This window comes from Protopterus annectens, chromosome 1.part1, assembly GCF_019279795.1.
Source record: "Protopterus annectens isolate FY-2018-M chromosome 1.part1, PAN1.0, whole genome shotgun sequence".
Classification (NCBI taxonomy): domain Eukaryota; kingdom Metazoa; phylum Chordata; order Ceratodontiformes; family Protopteridae; genus Protopterus; species Protopterus annectens.
In genome coordinates, this window is record NC_056726.1 from 945934817 (window position 1) to 945961398 (window position 26582).

Here is a 26582-nt window from a genome sequence, read left to right on the forward strand (position 1 = left end):
AATTTATCTCAATGGTGAAAGTTGAGGTAGGGTGCTGAAAGACAGATTTATTATATAAGTAATGATGGGCCTGCGCTATGATTACATGCATCTATTAATTGAACATTTTAAACCACAAGAGAAAATTTTGGCAGATGATATAGAGAAACTACAGTATCAACTTATAAATAATTTCTCTATTGAGGTTTTAGGCAGCGAACTGGATGATCTGTTTGATAATATACAGGGCTATGATAAAAGATTGCAGAGTACAAAAACGAGGAAACTACAATGTGACCTCAATGATTTCCAATGTAAAGAAGTCTTTTCATGGCCCAGAAAAGCAGCATTTACTACTGATGCTATAGAAAGTAATACTAATTTACCCAATGTTTCTAATACATCTACTCAGGGTGACGCTATCACTTTAACTAGAGATCTTGAAAGTACTGCTGACGTTAATGTCAGGGCAGAACACACAGAGCCTGAAATTTTTGAAAATGGCGCCAGTGTGGATGAAGCTTTAATGCCGGCTTCAACTAAAACAAATGCAGGCAATGGAAACAGGAACAATGAGGCTGCATCTACCTCTCTGATGTTTTTAGAGTCGAAAGAGACAACACAAACTTCCGTTCTGCCTTTTGTCTTGAAGAAAGCACTACCGATATGGGAGAGATCAAACAGCAGGAATTGGAAAGGCAGGATATGACAGCAGAAGGAACGAGGAACATACTCCAATGCGATGACTACACGGAGCAAGAATCCGAAGACCTGGTAATAAATGTATCCAGCTTTCAACTAACTGCAGCACAGGTATCTCTATTGAATAAAGGTTTAAGCTTTATTCAAGCACAAAAAACATCATTGACTGATATACTGAAAGAACCTAAGCTTTTTTCACGTACACTAACTTTAAAGACAATGTTTAAGGATACTGGAACTAGTCAAGTGAATGTATTTAAACATCCTAGTGTATATGTACCGAAACCACATCCGGTTATAGAAACTTTTGCAAGTGTGTGTGAAAATGAGATTAGAAATATGTATGCTCAGGATAATTCACCCATATTCCATAATTTAACTAAAATGGAAAGTGAAGCATTAGTACAATTAAAGGTATCTTCTAGTATAGAGATCAGGCCAGCAGATAAAGGGGGTAGTGTAATGGTGATGGATAAATCTTTCTATATTCAACAAATGATGGAGTTATTGAATGATGAAGAGACTTACTTGGCCATTAATGAAAGGCAAGTGAAGGGCATTATTGATAGAGTATCTATCTTTATCTTTGATCTTTTTGCAACAAAACAAATCTCTGAAGAACTTTTTAATTACTTTCAGGTAGAGTACCCTACTATACCCATTATCTATGGATTGCCAAAGGTACATAAGAACATAACCCACCCACCTATGAGACCCACAGTCTTAAGTAAAGGATGGGTTACAGAGGCTGTCTCTATCTATGTTGAAAAATGCTTACACCCTATTTTGGTTTTGTGTGATACTGTACTTAGAGACACGAAAGCATTTTTGAACTTACTGTACAGGAAGGTATCAGCCCTAAATGATGAATATATGTTTGTAACCATGGATATTACTTCTTTGTTTACAGTAATACCAAACAATTGGGGTATTGAGAGAATATGTGATATACCGAATGACAAGCAAACATATAACAATGCTAAAATTAATTTGATCTGTGAATTACTTGATATTATACTAGATAACAATGTCTTTACTTTCAATGAGAAATTTTACTTACAGAAGGTTGGCGTAGCTATAGGCATAGCATATGCGAACAGCTACGCCAACCTAGTATTAGTAGCATGGGAGAATGAATTTTTGCTATGAAGCAATATGTTTGTAGATAAAATTTTATGGTATACACGTTTTGTAGATGATGTTTTTTTGTTATGGGGGGCTACAACTGATGAATTGCAATGTTTGATTGATTACTTACATAGTACTACAGAATTTCTTAGATTTACTCATCAATGTTCACATGAATATATTGAATTTCTAGATGTCACTGTTAAGAAGTCACAGTTTAAAGAGATTGCCACTAGTATGTACTGGAAACCTAGTTGTAGAAATAGCATCCTACATAAAGCAAGCATGCATCCTGGACATGTACAAATAAATGTCATAAAGGGACAATTTATGAGAGCCAGTCGCTTACATAATACCAATGAAGGTTTAAATAATACAGTATTTTTATTAAAAAAAGAATTTAAGGATAGAGGTTATAGTAATAGAGACATTGATAACAGTATCAAGAATATGAATGAGAAATGAGGTAATAGAGGTAAACCATTCTTCTCAGAAGTTACTGGAGAAGAGAATATCATACATAGTGGCAATAATACGAAAATTAGGTTCCCAGTAACTTACTCTAGTGACATCGGGAGATTCTGTGGGATTTTTGAAAAGAACTGGAACATTTTGCGCTCAGAGTAAGCTGCAAGACACTTTAGATGATAAGCCTAACTTTTATTTTATTAATAAGAAATCTTTAAAAAGACAGCTCTGTTATAAATCAAGCACCTCTAAACAACTTATATCATCACAAAGAACAGGAACATTCCCCTGTAGAAATTGCATGGCCTGTAATTACTTATATAATAAATCTGTCTTTCAGCACCCTACCTCAACTTTCACCATTGAGATCAATTTATATGCAGATTGTAAAAGACAACACCTTGTCTACTTTAGTTTTTGCACTAAATGTTTTGCATTTTATACAGGCAAAACTTTAAAGAACGTGTGCTAGAGCACCTGAGAGATATAGCTAATAAAAAAGACACTAGTGCTCTGGCAAAACATGTACAAGCAGAAAATACACAGCATGTTTTTAACTTTATGGTGATAGAAATTATTAATAAAAACAATAGAGGAGGGGATATAAAGAATAAAGTGGAAGAGGCAGAACAGAAATGGATCATGCAACTACAGGCAGATAAGCTCCTGAGGTTAAATAGTGCACCTTCTTTGAAACCCTTTTTGAAATCAAGACCATTGAAACATTGAATGAAGCAGTTTTTATGATATGTACTTCTGTTTTTATAATATCAAACGTGTTTTTAACAAAAAATTTTAACATATTTATATTTCTGTCTTTAATGAATTACTAATGACTTCACAGAGTAACAGTTCTTTGATTGGATATGCTTTGATTTAAATTTATTGTCTTGTTGTATGTGAATGAATCTGAAGGAGTGATGAGCTGTTGAATCGCGAAAGCGCTTACTCTTGTATTTCTCATTAAAGCTTTATTTTTTGGTAGTTGGAACTTGGAATCTACTCCGCCATGGTCAGTTTGTTTATTTTATTTTTGTTACAAACAAGAATGGACTGTTCTTTTTTTTTGGGGGGGGGAGCAAAGGCAAGTTACTGTTATGGCACAAACACGGATATGTTCTTCTCGTTACTTTCTGTTTTGCATCCTGCCTGTTACTCAATCTTGTGAGGGTTGTGAAGTCAGAAACTGCAATGTGTATCACTACTTTCTAACTTCTGTTTTCAATGATTTTCCAGTACAAATCTATGGTGGTAAACTGAGGGTATGCAGTGATCATCAATATTTCAGAGAGGTATGGCTGCGTGAATCTTTGATGCCTGAGGCCTACTACTTACTAATGGACACATATAAGTCAAGTAAGTCCCTGCTGTCACATGTTATAGTAATGTTTGTACAAATATCCCACCTTTTACTTGCTTACTGTAACAAGTGATGAAATACAACCTCTTCTTCTTCTGTCGGCTTTTCCCAGTTATGGGTCGCCAGAGCGGATCACCTGTCCACTCATGACTGGCAGTAGAGTTTTACGGTATCGAGTTGCCAACCGAGTGCCTAAACTTCCACAGAAGGCACACACACACAATCACTCACAACTAGGGTCAATTTAGAGTGTCCAATCCACCTACAGCATGTCTTTGGGATGTGGGAGGAAACCGGAGCACCCGGAGGAAACCCACGCGACCACAGGGAGGACATGCAGACTCCGCACAGAAGGCACCCCAGCCAAGGATCGAACCAGAGAACCTCTTGCTGTGAGGTGACAATGCTATCTGCTGCACCACTGTGGCCACCCCAAGTGATGAAATACAACAATATGCCATATTATTAAACAATACACTCAAGGTTCAGGACTTGTTCAGGACTTACCTTGTAAATGCAGCAGCTGACACTGTGTTACTCCAGGGTTGACTCTGTCTGATGCAAGCAGTACACAGCCAATACACGGAAAGATAAAGGCTGTGTGAGTTGCCTGGCTTCAATGTTACTATATGTATGTGAGTAACAGGGAAGGTTTTAGCCCCCTAGGTGGTGAGTGAGTGTGCTATGCATAGTCTCTTAGCCAAGGAGAGGGTTTCTGCCGTTTTTAATTTCTCCAAGTCTTTAGGGTTTCTAATACCATGACGAGAATGGACCCCATTTCTAAGTCAAAGTATGACTAAAGTTCATGAAATTAGTATTGTTTCACTCTTTAATGTTGGCCAAAAGTGTTCTTCGCAGCACCCGCAAAGTGCCCAGTAATAACTCCTTCTGCAATTCGTATGGTGTTACATGAATTGGTAGCATATCTAAATTTGATTGTAAATTCTTTTTTTATAAGACCCGTTGCTCCTACTACTATTGGAACTCTCTGGGTTATCTTTCTTCCACATGGCTCTCATTTCTGCCTGCAGATCAAGGTATTTTATGACTTTGTGTCTCTCTGTAAAGACAATGTAGTCACTGGGTGTGGCGATTTCAATGATCAATGCTACTTTTGTCTTCTTTTCTTGGACCACTATATCCGGTTTTCTAGCATCTATCTTTTGAACTGTTGGTATTGGATGATCCCATGTGATATAAACTTCATCATTTTCTGTGATTCGTTGTGGCTCAAGTTTCCAGTGTTTTTCAGCCACTTCGATACCATAATGTTTGCAAGGGCATAGTGAGCACGACTATGTCTGCCTACACCCACAGCAGCTGGTGGTTCTGCCCTCTGGCTCCTCATCTGCCTGTGGCTGTGGTGACCTTGGCAGTGGTGGTGTGATGTGTGCCCCTTCCCCTTGCTGTTCCCACTGCAGCTGTTTCCTCAGAATTATGTTGTGAAGCATGGCACATACTGTGATAATTTCTGTATATGTTCATGGAATGTACTACAGGGTTCCAACAGACGTATCTAAGCAAATGAACCATGACTTCAGCAGGCCAAACACACACTCTATGGCATTTCAGGTCTGAGCACATGCCTCATTATGGCGCTATTCTGTGGGTGTGTATGCATTTCTGATGGATGTCATGAGCCATAGTTACACTGCATAGCCTGCATCCCCCAGTAAATGACCCTGTGGGATATCCCCCCTAGCAAATATCTGGTACAGCTGAGAGGTGTGCCAGACATGGGAGTCGTGGTAACTGCCAGGGTTGCCAGCACACACATTTGAGTTTATTCCCTTGGCATTGCACATGACTTGGCAGTTGATAGAGTGGTAGCCCTTTCTGTTAATGTACAGCCTACCCTGTTTCCCAGGTGATGCCTTCATTTCTACATGAGTGCAATCTGTGGCACCCAGTACTGCAGGGTAGTGCTCTACCTGGCAGAACTGTTGCATATATCGGGCCCTCTCCTCAGAACTACAGGAAAAATACAAGTGCTAATTGGCATGTTGGAGCATGTTATCCAGGAATTGGTGGTGTAACAATGATGCTGATGCCTGTGACACCCCCACCATGTCCCCTGGTAGTCTGTGAATACTACCTGTAGCTAATACACTAAGGGCTACACATACTTTAGTTTTCACTGGGATGGGTTCCGCTCAGTTGGCTCTGGCTCTGAGTTGAGGGCAGCAGAGGTTGCAGAGTTCCTGTAGTGTGTCCCTGTCCACCCTGTAGCACTCTACAATTTCCAAGACATATAGGTTGTGATAAGCTAAACATGGTCTGCAAACTCTTCTCCTTCTTGGCTTAGGCCTATTGGCAGCAGAATAGCATTAGCTTCACCCTCTAGCACATACAAATGGATTAAAGCAGCAGCAGTCCCTCACATCTGTCTCTGTAGACTTTCTGTGTCTCTACTCCAAAAGTTTTGACATCCGCAGGAAAAAACAGCATGAAGACTACATGGATGTTTTACAGCTTACTGAATAGCTCCATAGTGCTGGATTGGTGCAGCTCAGCTGCTTATACTGTAATTTGTATCTATGAAACACAAAGGATCTCCGTTGCTTATTTTAAAGCTGTCTCGCTATGTTAAACTCATTTAACATAGCGAGACAGGTTTAAAAAAAAAAAAGCAACGGAGAAAGCAAGATCTCCATTGCTTTTTAATGTTTCACTATGTTAAATAGGTTTAACATAGCGAGACAGCTTTAAAATAAGCAACGGACATCTCCGCTTCGCCCTCAGGACCAAACCACGCCAACCGTGGGTAAATCCCGCATTACCCACACCCAGGCGTGGGTTATTGCTATAATAATCTACACCACTATAAAAAGGCAAGCATCTAGCAAGCCAAACTGATGGTGATTAGAGTTGCATATGTTCAGAAGACTACAAAAACACTTTTTCTTCAGGATATTTCTGTACAGAGGAGGACTGAACTTGAGCAGATATGCTCCCATTTTGTCACCTACATATTGCATATGCTGGAATGTATTTAAGAACAGTGTGAAGCAAAGGCTTTTACACTTTTATCTGTATGCATTAGTTAGAAGTGTACTGATGGCATGGGCCTGTTTGTCAAACCATTTCAGAGCTACACATGAATGACAATACATGAAAATGGAATGCTATGTGATAAGTATGTACAAATGTGTCAAAGACAGGTCCCTTGATAGCAGTTTTAGCATTTCAAAGAGGTTTTGTTAGCAAAATGGGTCATTTGTCTGTTCCTTTGTTGGGGGGGGGGGCAAGGATGAGTTACTGTTATGGCACAAAAAAGAATGAACTGTTCTTTTTGGGGGAAGCAAAGGTGAGTTACTGTTATGACATAAATAGAATACGTTGCTATTGTTACTCTCCTTGTTTTGCATCCTGCCTGTTTGTATTTCACATATCTGGCCTGTTTTATGTTTCTCCAGTGGGTAATACTGACTGGCTACCTTTTCTATTTTACCTGGAAACAGTTATTTTGTAGTTATGTGATACTTATGTATATTGTAATTCTGTTGTCTTTTGGGACACCTGCAAGTATGTCACTCAGGTGTGTCAATCCACAGAGACCCCCATTTACTGATGCTGAAAATCAAGTCATAGTCAATGGGTTTTGGCAACATGGTACTTTTCTCCTGGAAAAGGGACAAGTAGATATGGCCAGTTGGATGTGAATATGGCAGCAAAATGTTCAAGATGTCAGTGCCGTTGGTAGCCACAGCAGAACATAGGAACAGGTGCGCCACTGACATAACAACATCTGCAAGGAAGCGAGCAGCTGAAGCAGTCCGTGACCAAATGTTTACCAGGGGAGGGCCTGCTAGGGAACCACCACTAACCCCCAATGAAGAGTTCCTGGCCAATCTGAGAGATCCAGACAGCTCCCAGGAGAGTGCAGTACAGCATGTCCTGGATGTGGCACAACACCTTCCGAGACAGCAAGCAAATACCTTGAGAATCTTCCAGGTAAACTTTGACATCTCAGCAACTGAATACTGTTGTAAACAAACTGGAATGAGTAAGTTAATTCTGTAGCAACATGTCTTGTTTTTGGGGGGATGGAAGATTGCTACAGTTAAAAAATTAGTTTGGAGTTGTCAGCCATGTTCTTGTTCAGAGTACTGTTAATACACACATACAGGGATAAATGTATTATCCCCTGTGTTACTGTTAATTGCGATGATGTTGCCATTAGCTCTTGCTTAACTTCTTTCTGGACCGTCTGGAGTACAGTGCAGCATGTCTTTTGCAGATGGTAAGCCAAATATTTTTATGTCAGTAGTGCTGATCAATTTAAAGAAATATTTTACTTTGTGATTTTGATCTCAGACCTGCTGTGTCTATTGATGTAATGTCTGTAACAGTGGCAGGACTATTAGTATTCCTGTGTTTCATGCTTTTCTCACAGGTGACCATGACAGTGAGAGTGTGGGTCCTGTGCCACTTGATGTCAGTGGATCCACAGACTCTGAAGATGATGGTGGCCGAATTGAGGCAAAGTTGAGGGGTGCAGAGGTTGAATATGACACAAAGGTTGACATACAGCCATCTCCTGCATTTCCATTGGACACACCTAGTCCACTGAGCCCACAGATATTGGACAGGTGGAGGGTGAGGTCATTGATCAGTGAGGTGTGGCTACTGCAGCTTCAGTGCCTGTTGAGTCTGTCAATAGCCAAAGTGCAGGCTAGGTGCCACGCAGGAGGACTGATAGTTATTCTCAGAGGGGTGCTGCTGTCCCTCCTCCACCTGGTGCAGGTGTCACCTCCCATGCCACTCAACATATGTTTAGAGCTATCATGGAGGCACAGGCACGTTCCCATAGGTTCTATAGACAAATGCTCAGGGTTGTGGATGTGGCATAGTCTGACATGTGTGACTGACTCTACTGTGTTGCCGATTCACTGGATCAGACGAATGACATGTTGGAATGAGGAGTGTCTGTCATGGAACGAACAGTGTATGTGATGGAATGTCTGCTGGGAGAGGAATGACATCCTCATAAGCGTAGGTCAGCCACATCATCTGCTGTCAGCCAACATGGCAGTGAACGATCAGGCTTCCATTGTGGCATTAGTTCCCCTGCTCTGTCAGTGAGTCTACTGTCCACACCTAGATGCAGTAGGCCATGGAGTCATGGTTCCGGGCATCCCTGTGTAGGGAGCTCATCCAGCAGACATCAGTCATGTTCAGGTAGCAGCACTGCACCTGTACATGGGCGTGGATGTGCCAGTGCAACTCCTGTCAGAGACAGTTTTCGAGGTCGACGAGGACAACAATGAACTGCCACCTCCACCATACATGGTTCACACCTGTGTGACAGACCAAGACATAGAGCTGGCACAGAGCTTGGCTATGTTCATGTAGACACTCACACACACCTTTCACCTGGAAGACCCCTACAGACAGACAAAACAGTTCGTTTGTCTCACTGGCTATTTGTTGTTTTACTCCAATATCTGTCTTCTTCTCCTTCCTACTCTCATACACTCACTGACCTTCTGTGTCAGCCTAGGCTTCCTGCCTCCCCTCCAACAACACCTTTTGCAAGTGATAACTATGGCATATCCCTGTTTTCTATATTTTTGATTCAGGGATACATGTCTGATGCTTAGAGTGGATAGCTAACTTAATGCTTAGTATATCTGCCTTTGTGTTGTTGAACTGGTCATTGTACCTTTGACTTACATTGGCTATATGGTTATAGTGAATGCTCTTGTAAGGGTGTTGATGTCAGAAACTGCAATGTGTATTATTACTTTCGACTTCTTTCTTTAATGATCTTCCAGAAAAAACGTATGGTACACATTGTAAGTCATGGCATCATATTCAGATCATAGACTTGTATGATAGCACTGTAGTCAAACCTTATCAGAACAGTAATACAATATAATGCTCTCTTTTATTTTTACCTCTACATTCACATGCAGCAGCTGCAGAGACCACAGGGCTTTCTCGGGAAGATTACAGAGGGTGTACAAACCATGGCAGGATGTATGTGGATAGATTAAAAGCCATGTCACTGTCATCTGTCTGGTACAGGATGAGGTGATGTCTGCCTGACCTCCAGGCCAATGTCTGACCATGCCCTGGTGGGATGACTGCATATCTGGACATCTGATATAACTGATGACAATCAGCAGTGTCCGTTAAGAATATGTGTAATAACAGTGTCCCAGATGCTGCGCTAAAAGTCTCTCTGTAATGTCAAGCAAGAGCACATATGCACCCACAGTTGACTGCAGTGAGAACAGAACCACTACCTATCTAAGTATACAGACTACATAATGCAGGCACCATGGCACAAGTCTCACTTTTGCAAGACTGCAGCTAAACTTATAGTATTTGACATCAGCAGCCCATGTGTAGGACAGGATGTTGGCAGGCCTGCATAGGTTTATAACTTCATAGGTTCATATGAGACTACTATCATAATGGCACTAGGTTCATAGGAGGTTAGTAGCCTAATGGCCCTAGGGCCTTGTCAAGCCTACCCAAGTTGTACCATTGTTCCCTTACAGACCAAGATATGTAGCCTATACTTGCGAATCCATGATTAGCATTGGTTGACCCTGTCTAAGAGTGACATAGGTGAAACCCCTGTGGTAAATCTACGCTTTCCCAACCAACCGTCCCAGTTATGCTTAAATAGGGTCATTGAGGAGCTCAGTTTCACGTGAATTGTGAGTTTATTCCATGGGAGTCGCAATCTCTGGGAGACACAGCTACCTCTCCAGCATGTCCTGTTGATTTCATGGGCTAGGTTATGGTCCCTTGAGCGAGTGAGTCTTGTCCCATGTGCGGAGATGCAGCATTTCCATTAAGGCAGGGTTCAAGACTGCTCTGTAGGCCAGCTACAAGTCGCCTCTCAGCAGTCTATACGATGCAGAGTACAGTGTCCATGTAGGTAATGTACTGGAATGGAAGTCCCTGGATTTTCTTAGTGAGAAATCTCTGAGGTCTCTCCAGCTGCTGCTGGTTATGTACAAGCAAAATGCAGCATTGTACTCTCTTACTGGTCTGATGGGGTATGAGTACAGTAGAGTTATAACATCCTTAGCATTAGATGCTATGCCCTCACTTATGAGGTGTGCAACATAAATGACCTTCATTACCACTGTGCACACATGACTATCAAAGGTGAGGTTGCCATCAACCTGTATTTCCAAATCTCTCACCTTTGGGTTAGTACATAGTGGGGTATTATTAATAATATATAACTTGCAAAGACTTCTCCTTTGCTGAAAGGGATAACAGTGCATTATTTTGGGTTAACTTTAAGTCTGTGGCTTTGCTAACAATCATTTATGTATGTAAGCACATTTTTGTAGAATGTTGACTTCGTTTGTGGATTCAATGATTGAGCCCAGTTTGCAGTCGTCAGCGAACTTGTTGAGCCATGGGCCATCTTTTTTCAACTGATTTTCTAAGGAATACATTCCAAACAGTAGGGGGCCCAGACTCTCGTGGGACACCACTGGTAACAGGTCTGCTCATAGAGGTGGAATCCCCACCTATGACTGTATGTGTTCTGTTAGTGAGCCAGTTGGCTACCCATCTAATGACGTATGGGTTAATTCCCAGCTGGGTGAGTTCTGCAAAGATGCCTCAGTGGGGGATTGTCAAAGCCCTTGGTTAAGTCAAGATAGGCATTAATCCACAGCTTTGGTGACACTCTCAAAGAATTCTACTAGGTTTAACAGGCATGATCTGCCCTTGACGAAGCCAAAGTAGGTCGGGTTAAGAGTTTGAAGGTCACCAAAGTGCTTGTTGATAAGGTCCAAGTTGATTCTCTCCATGGTCTTACAAACAAGGCTGGTCAGGCTTATGGGTGTACAGTTCCCTGGGTCTGTTGATGGACCCCCTCTATGCAAGTGTATTATGGTTACTGTTTTCCCCTATTCTGGGACAAAGCCAGTACTTAGACTGTGGCTGAAGAGAGTACCCAGTGGTTCTGCTAACTCTTGCTTTAGACTGTTTAGTAAGCAGCCTGGGATGTTATATGGACACATAGAGGCTGTTTTTCCATTGACGAGTGTGGTTATGACTGACCAGTTCTTTGGAGGTAATAAGAAGTGAACTGTTGACAGGTATACTGTGTGGTATGATCAGTGGAGACAGGGTTGTGAAAATGTTGCCATACCTGTCTGCTAACAAGTTTGCTATGTCCTCAGGTTCAGTATGAGTTATACAGCCCACTCTGTATTTGGTCCAAAGCTGGGCCTTCCCTTTTACATTACAGACATAGCTAAACAATGCCTAACCTTAGCTATGGATGCTAATTTAGTTTCATAATTAGCATTACAGGGCACCTATGGAGAGTGTTCTTTTGCTGAGACTGTTCCTGTTATTCCTGGACATCAGTTTCTTTCTTTCTCCTGTTGTATAACCTGTTTATGCTAGATGTCCACCTGGGCATCTTCTTTTCTTGCGAGCAAGTTTTGATCTGTTCTGGTACAGCTAAGTCTACATACTTGTAAAGGTGTTTATACATGGCATTTGTGTACACCTCTGTATAGGAGTCTATACTGTAAGTGGTGACAGTAGGTTTGAAACTCTGTATGCCATCTCTTAGGAGACCATAGTATGCTTTCCAGAGATTTTTCCAGCTTTTGGATCCTGAGGGGCATCAGGTAGGATTGTTACATTGAACGTGACTGATTTATGGTCAGACCTTACCAGAAAGGGTGTCACACATGGAGTGGTGCAGTGATCTCCCATGTCAGTGAGTACTTGGTCAAGGACATTTGAGTCCCTTGTGGGGGTATAGACTAACTGTTCCACAGCATTCATGTTTACAAAGTGCAGGAACCTTAGGGCGAGCATGTTTGAGCTCATATACGTATCCCAATCAATGGAGGGCTAGTTAAAGTTACCCATGCCTTGGGTTTTTGGCTGTATTATGAGTGACTCGAGTGGGTCCAGGAAGGAACTATGTGGTTTTCATGGTTCAGGTTGGTGGACCTGTAGCAAACAATGATGTGGAGGGGGGTTTCTCCTATGGTTAGTTGGACTTGTATTAATTCTAGGGAGTCATATTGCTTAACATCTTGAGATGCACTTGTCTTTTATGAAGATGGATACACCTCCTCCTTTGGTTCTTTCACCTTCTTTTTGCAGCCTGAATGTGTGGAAGACATTACAGCCTTCCATGGCTGGAGTACTCTCTGTGGCCCTAAACCATGTCTCTGTGACTGGACAAACATATTGACATCTTCACAAGTAAGAACTGCCTCCATTGAGTGTAGTTTCTGATTTAGATTCCTAGCATTAAGCAGCATACCCTTGAGTTTGTATTTTGAAGATATTTTTATGCCAGGAAGTTTGTTCTTATTACATTGCCTAAAAAAGTCACTACAGGGGCTGAAAGTACCTTGGCCAGTAACCAAAAGGCAAGAGGTAACAGATGAAGACCATGCCTGGCAAAGCAGCATGGTCTGTCAACACTATCATTTCAGCCTGACAACTACTGGTTCCCTCTAGAGTGTCAACAGTAGCTAAGCCAATTGTTGAAGTTGATAATTCTTTTGTGTGTATTGAAGCATCATCCTGGGTAAAGGTAGAATGCTGCTTAGGGCTACGGACATACCTGTCTGGGATACATAATCTGAGAGATCAGTCATATCTCTGTTCATATAGTCCAGTGAGGTATGTCTCAAGTCATTCATCCAACATGGAGTACGACAGAGGCGTAACTGTGGTTGTTGACTTGAGTGCATGCGTGACATTGCAGATCCTGGAAACTGACAGCCAGCTGACTGACTTTCTCCTTGTACAACCTGGTGAGAGGCACATCTGTGTGTCTCACTATGGATTTGCCTATGACCAAGACATTCGTTTTGAGGTGTTTTGCCTTACGGGCTTAATGGGTGAAACACTGACACGTGGGTTCTGTTGGAACTGTCGTGTGCAGAAGGTTTGCATTTGTGAGGTCTCTGCTCTTTTGGTAAGCTTCTAATAAGTATCTTTAAGTATGTGGGATTATGTGTTGTGCACCTGGTTTGTTGAGGAGGTAAAGTGTGTGTGCTGATAACCTGTTTGATATCTGTTTGGTTGTTACCTGAGAGACAGCATTTACTTTAGATTCATTGTATACTTGCATTTCTCATACATTGTACTGGTAAGTTTTAGAAGTACATGGTTATCACTATACATGAGGTGATAAAAACCCAGCTGTGTAAAAACACAAGTAACCTTATTAAGCATAGTTAGATGGTCATTTTAGCAGAGCGTAATTTTGTGAGCAACAACAATTGGGTATATCTATGAGGGACATAGATGCCACCCAGAGGCTGTAATAGGCTCCCACTGCATGTGAAGCAGTGCTCCTCAGTGACCCTGTTCAATCTCAACCCCTGACTACTGGCTGGGTGATTGTATTATCACCTCCGAGCTGGTGTCTATGTCCCTCATGGACAGGGCCATGTGCTGCTCACAAACACGCTCTGCTAAAAATAACCATTCAACTATTTTCAATAAGAGTACTCGTGTTTTTACACAGTTAGGCTTCTACACACTATAGTACAATTACGATAGTAGCCTCATATGAACCTATGAAGTGATGTGCCTATGCAGGCCTCACAACCTGTTGTCCCCCATATGGCCTGCTTAAATCATTGACTATAAGATCACCTGCACTCCTGTATAAATCAAACTTATGCTGTGGTGCTTGCATTAAGTACTGTGTTCTAGAGTCTGTGTACTTAGATAGGTAGGGGTTCTGTTCTCACTGCAGTTGAGTGTGAGTGTGTGTGTGTGTGTGGGGGGGGGGCTTGTCTTAAGTAATTTTTTCTATAGTCTATGCACTTATATAGGTAGAGGTTCTGTTCTCACTGCAGTTGAGTGTGTGTGTGTGTGTGTGTGTGTGTGTGTGTGTGTGTGTGTGTGTGTGTGTGTGTGTGTGTGTGTGTGTGTGTCTTAACAGAAGAACAGAAGTGTGTATCTCATACTTACTTCTCCACTGGTATGGCTTGCCAATATTTTGATACTTGCACATGCCTACACATCCATTTCATGCAGTAAGGCCTTGCGGAGTCTAATTATGATGGCTGCCGAAAAAGTAATTACTAGAAAATGGAAATCAAAGTCTAAACTAACTTTACTAGAAGAAGTGAAGAAAGTAACAGAGAAAAAACAACTGGAATTAGTATCTTTAGGAAAGGGTAGACGCAAATTACATAGGAAAAATGGGAAGTGTGGGATCAATACATGTAGATGAGGAACAAGGTTTAAAAGAAGGCAGGATATGAATATGATGTGTAACTGTTGACTGACAATGACTGGATATATTATATGTGATGTATAATGTTTGCAGCTACAGTTGTGTATGCATTGCTTGTAATGTATATTGTTTGCAACTGAGATTGTGTCTGTATGGTTTACTTTCATTTCTATAAATGTAAAATTGCCTGTATCATACATGATAATTTAAGAAAAAGAAGAAAGGAATGCTAACCTCAAGGGAATCATTATTCCCACATAGGCACCACTTAGAAAACTTCATCCATTTATACACATACAATTTTGTAGGAGCAGATTTTCTGGCTTCCTTTAACACTTTCTGGACATCTTCATGAAATAAGTGGCTAAATGGAGTCAAGATTTAATCACCCAGGCTATTAGTTGACATTGCTCCAAATGGGGTGCACCAGTTGCCCCTGAGACTATGTGAGCAAATCCAGAGTGTGAGGAAGTCTGTTGTAATTGCCCTTGGCCAATACCATTAGAAAGGAGAACCAAGATTGTCTAAGCAATACAGGATCATCACAATTAACTTTGGCATTTCTTTTTTTGAATCTTCAGAAGTACCTTGTTAATCAGTGGAAATGCATACAAGAACATTCCCAGCTAAGGAAATGAAAATGTGTCTGTCCTCCAAGCATGGCTGCAAGGATGTATGTAACAGAATTTCTCCAGTTGTCTGTTTTGAAAGGAGGCAAAGAGCTCTATTTGAGGCATTGCCCAGGATCTGCTTAGTCTGTCTGCCACTATGTTTTACTGACAGGATGTATGAATGATGCCTGAAGAGTCAGATAATGCTGTAAAGCCAGCTCCCAGGCCATCACTGCTAACTGGCACAGAAGATATGGCTTTATAGCCCCATATTTGTTGAGGACACCACATCACTGTGGTGTTGCCCAGAATCACCAGAACAGGACCTGTTGTCCATAGCTAGTGAAGGACTTTCAAGGTGTGGTTTATTGTTAACATTTACTTGATTTTGTGCTACCATGGGTCTTTGGGCCTCCAAGTAGCCTGCACTTCCACTCCCACTGACACTGCTACCCAAGTGTAGTAAGGTGAATCAGCCTGGAAAGATTGTACTGGAAAAGGCAAGAAGACAGGAAGACCTGGATCAGTACTCAACTGTGCTCTCCACCATTGTAATTCTCGTCTGATTAAGTGCAGCATTGATAACTGATATTCCAGGAAATATAGGTGTTGCATCCTAAAATTCTGGACATATCACTGAATTTTCCACATGTATAGATGGGCCACTGGTACCATGAGAATCATGGATGCCATAAGTCCTAGAATTTTAAGGATTTCCTCCTTGACAATTCCTGAAACACCATCTGATAAGAAGGGACCTTGTCTTTAGGAAGAAAAAACATTCTTTTGTCAGAGTCATTTGAGCCCTTCAGGAAGATGAGTCTTTGCAAGGGTGTCAGGCATGATTTCTGAAGGTTCAACGTGAATCACACCTGCGAGATTAAGGTCAACACCTTCTCTAGCAATTCCAAACACCTGGATACAGACTTTGCATAGATCAGCAAGATAGCCAAGCAAGGAAAGATATGAGTGCCAAGAATCTAGCAGTGAGCCACTACTGGAGCAAGATATTTGGTGAATGTGCCATGAGAAGTAGATAGCCCAAACGGCAATGGAGGGAACTGACAGTGTGAACCAGACACACCAAATCTCACATACCTCCTGAAATGATGAGCAATGGAAATATGGTGATGCACTCCCTTCAAGAACAGGGTCACCACGAAGCATCTGTCTGGTAAAAAGGAAGCACTGTCTGCAGGGTGAGCATCTTGAACTTGGGGGCTTTCATAAAGGTATTCAGAAAGGACAGGTCTCCATGACAGCTCTTGTTAGGGAAACAGGAAAATTCTGCAATAGAAACCTTCCATCCTTTGCAAAGGGAAGATGAGTTCTATGATCCTGGAGTCCAGCATCTGCTAGAGTATAGGCAGAAATAAAGTCTGGTCCGGTGAGTGAGGGGACACCCCCATAAACTGAGCATTTGCCATAATGATTAAGGCATTTACTTCATGGGCACAAAGTACAGAGTTTGATTCCTACTGCAGGTTATTAGCATGGCTTAAACTGACCATTCAGGGCACTTAACCTAATATTCACCCATAAACAGTGACCAATATAAAGAACATCTTATATGCCTCTTCTGGATAGAGGAAGTCAGTATTAACTACCGTAGACCCTTACCTTTGCAAATTTCACTCACCTAACCACTGACAATTGGGGCAACTCGGGATAAATATGGCTAGGCTTGTAAGGGCTCCAGGGCTGTTAGCCTAGTAACCTTCTATGAACCTATGGACCTTCCACTCTTATCTATACCTCTGCTTACAATGTTGAGCACCCATTTCTTGGAAACTACTGATGGTCAGGCTGCCTTGCTGAGAGCTAAATTCCAAGCTGGGGCACCAGAGGGGGACTTGGGAAAGACATGTGTCATTCCTTGGCATAGTCATGGGCTGAAAGGGGTTTATCCTTTTTGGGAAAAGAACCTCTCTTATTAGGTTTGGCAGAATTCTCATCCTTCCATTTCATTTTGGTGTCTTGGCTTTTGTTCAGCTGGGACTTCTGTTTGCTGGGCCACTGAAAATTATCCTTCTCATTGGAGGGAAACATAGGAATGTGAAACATTTTGGTCACCCCTTGCATCAGTTTACCTCTGTCATCCCTGTATTTAAGGATCCAATTAGCTGCTATACCAAACACATAATCAGAATCAAGTGAAGCATTCATGTTCTCATTTTTTAGCTCATCAGAAGACTTTTTTGACTGTGCAACCAAGTACACCTCTTATCACCACACGTCACTACAATTCAACAAATGGTACTGGCCCCCTCCAGGTGCTCCTTAAAGCATGTTTTGACACTTGAGAAACAATGGACATAATAACTTTGACACAGACTTTTTGCATAGCAGGCAGCAATGCAGTGAATTCATCTAGACTATACACACACCTCAACACAAACTTCTACATAAGACACTGGTAATTAAACACTTTAAAGGCTTCCATGCTGGACTTTGTCAGCTTCTTTCCCCAAGGTTCTAGCCATTTGCCTTGCTTGTCTGAAGGGACAGGGTTTGATGAAGACATTCTTTTTGTTGGAAGATGTTGCTGGGGACACAATAGCAGGATCTGCAAACAACAGTGTTTAGAGACCAGGCATGCCTGATCAAACCCTGAATTTCTTAAACACGGTTAGGCAAAGACTCATTCAGTAGAGAAGAGTTGTAAGCTTTCTTAAAAACATTCTCCAACACTGGGATTAATGAAGGGAAGATCGTAATTTCCGGGTCCTCATCTTCCAAAAGATGATACACTCTTGCTAAACTTCGGAGAAGACAAAGACTGCTTCCAACTGAATACATCCTTAAATCTAGTAGGCATTTGGGGAAAAAAAATATCTGTTTGGGTTTCTGCACTTGTTCGTCATCAGAGGAAGGTGACTGAAGCACAGGAAGGAAATAAAAAACCCAAAAGGATTTCTTATCTAAGCTCAACAACTAAAATATCAAGAGAAAGGAGCAGTCTTTTCAGAAATCCTTCTCTTACTACGGCATTAAAAGGATCCTGTCTGTGGGTTAGAAAAGCAGCCCCCGTACTCTCAGGTGACTGCTCCACCACACCCACAGACAGGGAGAGGAAGAAGCACAACAGGGCAATTACCAGCAAGGCAGTGTGTTTGTTGAACATGGACTTACAGGACTCTGTTCTACACCCACCAGTGAGCACTCTTTTCTCCCTCACAACAAAAATATTTCTAAGTACAAGAGAAAGAACCTGCAGAAGCATACTCATCCCTCACCAGTGAGAAAACTTCAGTTTGGGGATGTGAAGTGTCTGGATCCACAGACTGGAGTCCAACTTCAGAGATCTGACCCTGATACTTAAGAACCTACTCAGCTCCCAATGGCTTAAGAACTGTGTGAAAACCGTAATAGGTGGGGTGTCACCAGTTCCAGGAGTGTCACTCCCAACAGCAAGTACTGGAAGAGACTCTCAAATAATTTGCCCTGTCATCAACAAGTTACAACAAGGGTATCAGCCTCCTACAGGATGGGGAATATCATCACATGAAATGGTTCAGGGGTCACTATGGTATACTGAATGAAAGGTGGAGGCTCTGGCTGTGACCAAGTTTATAATTCTCTTTGCCTCCTGCCTGGGCATGTGGATAGACCTTCTAGCTATCCCCCTTGTTGGATTCTCTTTGCTGCTGGCCTGCAACCACTTTAAATAGGTTTCTAGTCTCATACCTTCTGGCTTCTTGGCAGGGTATGGTTATGTTTTGAACTCCTTGGTAACATGCTATAGATTGAAGCAAGAATGACAGCTAATGTCATGAAAAGATACAAACTGCATGCCAAAAAAAGGACTGGGGAATAGGGGGATGGGGGCACCTCCTTATAAAGGCAGCACATATACCACAAGAATTTAAGATCAAGAAAATAAATTGCCAATGACAAGATGGAGAGGCTATTGCTCATGTTTGCCCTTCGTAAAAAAAAAAATAATTATTGCAGGAACAGCATACTAACACTGTTACTGGGGAGATAAGGAAAAAGACAGTGACCGAAAAACAAGCAAATAATCACTGAAGAAAAAAAATTTTGGCTATTGGCTTAGAGGATTATGAACTGTTTCATGTTGTCCATTTGTGCAAAGTTTGATTCCTTCAGCCTCCAATGCCTACCTGTGTGACTCTGGGTAAGTCACTTAACCAGACGCTGCTCCCGGGCTGAGTCTGAGAAAAGTCCATGCAGCTCAGTGCTGTACCCCAGAAAACAAATACAAAGTACAGCTCTCTTGTGAAATATAAAGTACAGAATGGTCTTCTATTTCCTCATGGGGTTGGGGCTGGTATATTGGTTAAGGTGTTTACCTTACAGTCAAAGCACAGAGTTTGATTCTCTTCTGTGAAAGGGAATTTGGCTAGGTTTAAAATGGCATTCAAGGACTGCTAACCTAGTATGAATCTATGAGCCTATGAAAACAACTAAAAAAATAAAAAATGAAGTAGCCTAAGCCACAAATATCTGAACTCTAACCCACAGCAGGAAAGAACAGAGTTCAAACTTAGAAGCACCCATTTTGAAGTACAATGTTCAACTAGAGCCTCACTTCAGGCTTTGTGCCTGTGGAGTGGCGCACTGCGACAGTTATCTCACTTCACAAAGGCGGTGCCACCACAGACCCCGGGAAGTACCGCCCCATTAGCCAGGTCTGCAAGCCCATGGAGCGCATCATCCTAGAGCTTAAAAACAAAGACAGAGGTAACCTCCAAACTCTGGACCCCACTCTGTTTGGGTTTGTAAAAGGTAGATCATGCCTTCTAAACCTGATAGACTTTTTCGAAGCAGTCACTAGTGCTGTGCACGAGGGTAAGGTAGTGCACACAGCCTATCCTGACCTCACTTAGGCTTTTGACACCATTCCCAACTCTGGTATTATAGATAAACTCAATGGAGTAGGCATAAATCCCTATGCCACAAGATGGGTGGCCAACTGGCTCACTGACAGAACCCACACAGTTAAAGTAGCCGACTCCAAATCAGACTTAGTACCACAGGGTTTGGTCCTGGGTCCTCTCCTGTTCGGTATCTACTTCTCTGAAGTCCAGGCTAATACATCTGGTCTCTGGCTAACGAAATTTGCCAACTGCAAACTAGGAGCCATAATTGATTCACCTATGGATATGGACAGTCTACAAAGAGGCCTCACTGAGACTGATGCTTGGTGTCAAAGTCATGGCCTAAAGCTCAGTGGTAAGAAGTACATTGTCATCCCCTTTGGGAAAAATACCGTACCCATGAACTACCACACAAGTGGTAGCCTACAAAACACTGAAAGTGTGATAAGAGACCTTGGGACACAGGTGGATAGTAGTCTCTCCTTTGATAATCACGTCACCACAGTAGTCAGGAAATCCTTCTACATGGCACACCTCATCACAAAGGGGTTCTCCTCCAGAAAAAGAGAGGTCATCGTTCCTCTCTACTCATTCCTCATCAGACCCATTATAGAGTACAACGTGCCATTTGGCATGTACCTCGCAAGACATCTGCAACAGCTGGACAGGCCACAGAAGTACCTCACTAAGAGGACTGCCAGCCTCAAACAGATGCCATATGCCGACTGCCTCAAAAAACTCCAGCTCTACTCCGTCGCATATCGCCTACTCCGCGGCGACCTCTGCCTAACGTACAAAGCCATTTTTAACCCTGACTTGATGGACATGCTACACTTAAAGAAATCCCAATCTCTCCAAGCCACACGCTCCAGGGACCTAAACCTTGTCACCACAATAAACAGAACATGCTGGAGGGATAGATTCCTGTCCCAGAGACTTCCCCTGCTCTGGAATAGTCTGCCCATTCATGTCAAGCAAAGCTCCTCATTAGCCCTCTTTAAGTGAAATCTTGACAACTTGATAGGAAATAGGAAATTCACCCCGGGGATCACTGCTATGGCTCTGCTCGACAGAAGCACAGGTAAATAATTTTCTTGGGTGGTGAAAGCCAGGGAACCTCGATTGGCTAGGCTTGCATAGGCCCTAGGCCCGATAGCCTAGTACTTACCTATGAACCTAATAGCTAAGACAGATTATGCAAATAGATTGCACTTGAATAAGTGTACATATAATTTTTATAACAAAAATGTGTGTGTGTATGTGTGGATGTGCATGTTTGCACTATTAGTAAGGATAAAATAATGTGTATGCACTTGTGCACTACTCAAAGAAATATAATACTGCATTCATATTGCTAACAAGCAGGAATCCATTACAATGTCACATATTTTTGCAGAAATAGAGTTTAAATTTGCAATTTTTTGTCACCTATCACAAACTTCAGATCTGACATCCCTGAACGTTCCTTCACTCCCCTGGGAAGTATTTGAGACATGCATTTCATGAGGTAAATCTTCTCCTTCTTGTCAGAAGGGCCTCCTGGTAAGTCGGTTATAAGCACTCCTGTGACCAGAAGGTGGCGTGAAGATGCCAAGGCTGCTATACTGTTTCCAGCTGTTTTGTTTCAGGTATTTTTTTTTTAATAAAGTGCTAACCATCTCTGATGGGCAAAGATGACATTAATATATGGGTATGCAATGTAGTCACAAGGAAGCCCTCCTTCCTACATGATAATGTGCCTCTCATGTGTCCCTCATGTGCTCACTGACCTTACACAGCTACGTCTGTAATCTGGCATATCCTCACATGGGCTTAAACAGGGCAACAGGAATTGCCTCACCATTATTCCTCCCCCATCATCAGCTCCTCTAGTGCTCTACTTGATAATGTCACCTGGGTCATCTGGGTCGCAGTTCTAATGGTACTTGGGTCATCTGAGTCACTGTCAGAATTTCATTTCTCTGCACCATGGAGCTGACAAGATGTCCAGTGTTAGAACTGTAACTATGTACTAATATTGCAAGGGCTGACTCTTCAGTATGGAGATTTAGTTTCGTGAGCCAGTTATGACAGTTAACAAACATGTAAAAGAAGTATTTTCTCTTGAAACCAAAATATTTGTATGATACTGACTTTTTATGTATAAATCTATGTTGTGAATTCTGAGCTTTCTGAGATTACACATACAATGGCAGGTCTGTTGAAATCTCCTTAACATGCATGAGCTTTAGCACTTCCGATACACATTTAAATCAGATCTTATTTTTTAACTAAATGAAAGAAAAAATACTACCAGTAGCTAAAGGTCGCCCAGCATAAAAGTATATACAAACAGCAAAAAAACAAGCGTCCACCAGAGCTGATAAAATGAAAAACTTTTAATACAAAGGATAAGAGCTTATCCTTTGTATTAAAAGTTTTTCATTTTATCAGCTCTGGTGAACACTTGTTTTTTTGCTGTTTTTATTTTTTAACTACAACACTTCAATATTAAGTAGCCTTTAGACTGTTTTAATATTTAGAAGTTTAAAATAAATTTCACTTGCATATTTTCTTGTAATTCATTAATACTGTGAAGTGCACTGCAAAAAGCATTTTGTCATCTTCTTATAACCAGAGAAAATAAAGGGAAAGGAAAAACATCCACTAAGCATATGCAATGCATACACACGCAGACACACACATATATACAAAATAACACTGTTAAACTTACAAATATAATGCACACATGCACACATATATACAAAATAACACTGTTAAACTTAGAAATGTAGTAATGTACAATAAAAGAAGCATTTGTTGTATTGGTTATAAGATAATTTTTTGTGTTTCTATCAAAACTAGAAATAAAGTTTACATTATATTGTGTTATACTTACCGAACAGTTACAAAATCCATAATTTGGATTTTTAACATATGGAATTAACATCAATTTAGTACTTACATGTCACTACTGGGACAAGGTTTGACTGTTTCATCTGTTGGCAGGCAAGCTTCCATAATGTCATTAAAGACAGCATTTCCAATATTCTTTGCCAGCTGTGAAAAATAGTCAAGGTATTGTTTTAGGTTCCCAAGCAAAATTAGCTATAACATAAATTCCAGGATTGTGACATTTTTTTGGTTCGGCTTTAGAAATAAAAGTCAGAAATCATGATCTCATGCTGAGTTCACAGTTCAAGTTCAAATCATCACTTGGGCTTAATGAACTCCAGAACAGACACACAAAAATGCGAGAAAATGTGCTCCTCTTTCTAAAGAATAAAACAGTATTCAACAGTCTTTTATCAGTCAGTAACACACTTAAACAAGATAACTGTAACCTCAATGTTTAATTTGCTTACTGAACAACATAACTGAATCCAGGTAATACAAATTTGGATGGAAGCCCTTCTTCAGTACTCACACATGTGAAGCAGAACTCCTCCCAGAATTTATTCAAGTACAACCTGGATTAGTGGATGCGGAATCATAAATTTACACCCGGTTTAAAAATGCTCGACCACTCTTACCCAAGTTATACCCTATAAAATAATTATTATCATAACAAATACATTTCAGAAACATAACTAAATTTAAAAAAAGCCCTTTTGGGTTCTTAGCCTAGTAACCACATAAGATCCTACAAATTACAACAGACTATGCCACCAATTAAGGCAAGACTTCCACATGGTAGGATTTCTAGCTTTTCCATGATGTAAAACTCCTGCAGATGAGTAATAACCATTTACTATGAGGAGAGAAATCATTAAAGCTGGCAGAATGAAGAACAGTATAACAAACTACCATTGAAGGAAAAACATTTGCATTTTGTCCTTCTTTGAATTAAATGTAATATTTGCATAATGTTATTCAGGCTGAGTTGTGGTTAAATATGGTTTCTGTATATGGACCAGTTAATTTACCTGATTAGCAAATAAATAAAACATGTAGTGTTGGCATAATGGTTAAGGTCTTAACCTCATCAGTACAAGGTACAGGGTTTGATTCTGACATCTGGTTAATGACTAAGCTTGTAATAGTCTGCAGACTGATGGCCTAGTACTTACCTGTGAATTACTACATAAGGATTGGAGGTTAGTATAATGATTAAGGTATTTACCTTAGAGACACAAGGTAAAGGATTTGATTTTCACCTCTGGAAGGGAAATTGGCTAGACTTAAAATAGGTTCATGGGTTCACAGGAGCCTGTATAAACCTAGCCAATATAACACCATTTTACCCAATCTATGGCTCCTAGAGGCAAGAGGATGACATGGATTTATGCCTATGCCTTGAGTATCTTACAGACTGCCCCTGTCCATAAGGGATATAGGGTACCCCAGGTGTGAATTTGCGATTTGCCATGCATTGATCCAAATTGCATTTGAATAGAAAGTCTGTTCCAAAGAAGGGGCAATCTCTGAGACACATATCTGTCTCTCCCACGTTTTGTTTGAGTCACTGACTAAGTTTAGATCCTTAGTTCGGGTAACCCTCATGCTGTTTGACTTGCAGATGTATAGCAGCTCCATCAGAGCTGGATTTATGAGTGCCTTGTAAGCCAAGCATAGGTGGTAGGAAACAGTGTAAAGGGATAGGGCTTTTAGTCTGTCTACATAAAACATACTGTTTACACCCTGTAATTTCTTTGCGAAGAACCTCTGAGGTCACTCCAGCTGCTCTAAGTGCATAGTCAAGTACATGCCAAATGGTGCATTGTACTCAATTATTGGTCTAATGAGGGCTAAGTACAGTGCGACTATAATCTTCTTGGATCTAAATGCCATACTTTTACTTATAAATTGTGCCACACAGAAAGACTTTCTCACCACTATGGACACCTGGCGGTCAAATTTCAGGCTACTATCTAAATGTGTACCTTGATCTCTTACCTGAGTCTACTCTTAGGGGTGTGCTATTGATGTTGTAATTTGCAGGGGTATTTGGCTTCCCAAAGGGTATGATAATACATTTTTTCACATTTAACTTTAGGTCATGGTTCTGGCACCAATCATTTGTCTGATATAGACCCTCTTGAAGGATATCTACATTGCTGGGGGATTCAGTGATTGCCCCAAGCTTGCAGTTGTCAGAAAAAAAATGTCATTCTGAGGCCTTCCAGGTTAGCTTTGATTTCAGAGAAGTACATTCCAAAGAGGAGTGGTCCCATTGCTGAGCCCTGTGGCACACCACTAGCAGCTGTGCTCTTGCTGGATCTGGATTCTCCCACTTTAACCACATGTGTTCTGTCCGTGAGCCAACTGCCTATCCATCTGGTGACATAGGGATTTATCCCCAGTTTTGTGAATTTATTTATAATGCCTGAGTGGGGAATTGTGTCAAATGTCTTGGCCAGGTCGAGGTAGGGAGTATGCACTGTTTTTACCCTCATCAATAGCCTTGGTGACTTTCTCAAAGAAATCCAACAGATCTGGTAGGTAAGACCTGAACTTGACAAAGTCGAATCAGGCTGGGTCCAGTGTTTGAAGGTTTCCTATGTCATTATTTATCAGGTCTAATATTATTCTTTCCATGGCTTTACATATAAGACTATTCAAACTTATGAGTCTGTAATCTTCCGGGTCAGTAGATGGTCCCCTTTTATGCAGAGGGATGACTGTTGCTGCCCTACACTCTATCAGGACAAAGCCAGTCTGAAGACTGTGGTCCTGATTTAAGCTGTTTAAGAGGCAATCTGGGATACTGTCAGGCCCCACTGAAGCCATCATTTTAGCTTTAGAGAGCACAGTGTCACCCTGTTGTTTGGTGTAACTGGTAGTGGATTGGTGGTTATTTCTTGGGGGCGAACTGGGGGTAATGGAGAAGTGAAATTTGACCTGAATTTGTCAGCCAGCAGATTTTCTGTATCTTCTGGCTGAGTATAGTTGATGCCATCTACAACTAATTCCACACATTGTTGGGTGTTGCCCTTAAGACTGCAGACATAACTGAAAACTGTCTTATGGTTATTCTTAGCTTTGGAGGCTATTTGTACCTCAAAGTTTGCTTTCTGAGACTTGACTACTTCTCTGATTCACTTATTTAGACTAATGGGGGACTTTTTGCTCTGCTGTGTACATTCTTTCTTATTTCTTGATGGGATTTTCTTTCTTTTGTTGTATAACCTATTAATACCAGTTTGACCTGGGTTTATTTCCTTCTGGTACTGCTGTTTCTATGAAGTTGTTTATATGGTTGTGCATGGCTTTTGTGTACACCTCTGCATATATTTTTGTGTTTTCTGGATTTGGAGGAGCTTGGAACCTAGCAATGCCATCGCTTAACAGGGGTAATTTACCTT

The 26582-nt window shown here is 41.2% G+C and overlaps 1 protein-coding gene across 6 annotated transcripts in view; it reads right to left on the reverse strand.

The window, feature by feature from the left end:
• ASAP2 (ArfGAP with SH3 domain, ankyrin repeat and PH domain 2) overlaps positions 1–26582 on the reverse strand; it is a 2005955-nt gene that overhangs the window by 524245 nt on the left and 1455128 nt on the right. For all 6 annotated transcript variants that reach the window (XM_044079125.1, XM_044079114.1, XM_044079099.1 and 3 more), the window contains one exon: positions 23243–23337. In XM_044079125.1, coding sequence (XP_043935060.1) covers positions 23243–23337 — 95 coding nt within the window. The remainder of the gene's footprint in view (positions 1–23242; positions 23338–26582) is intronic.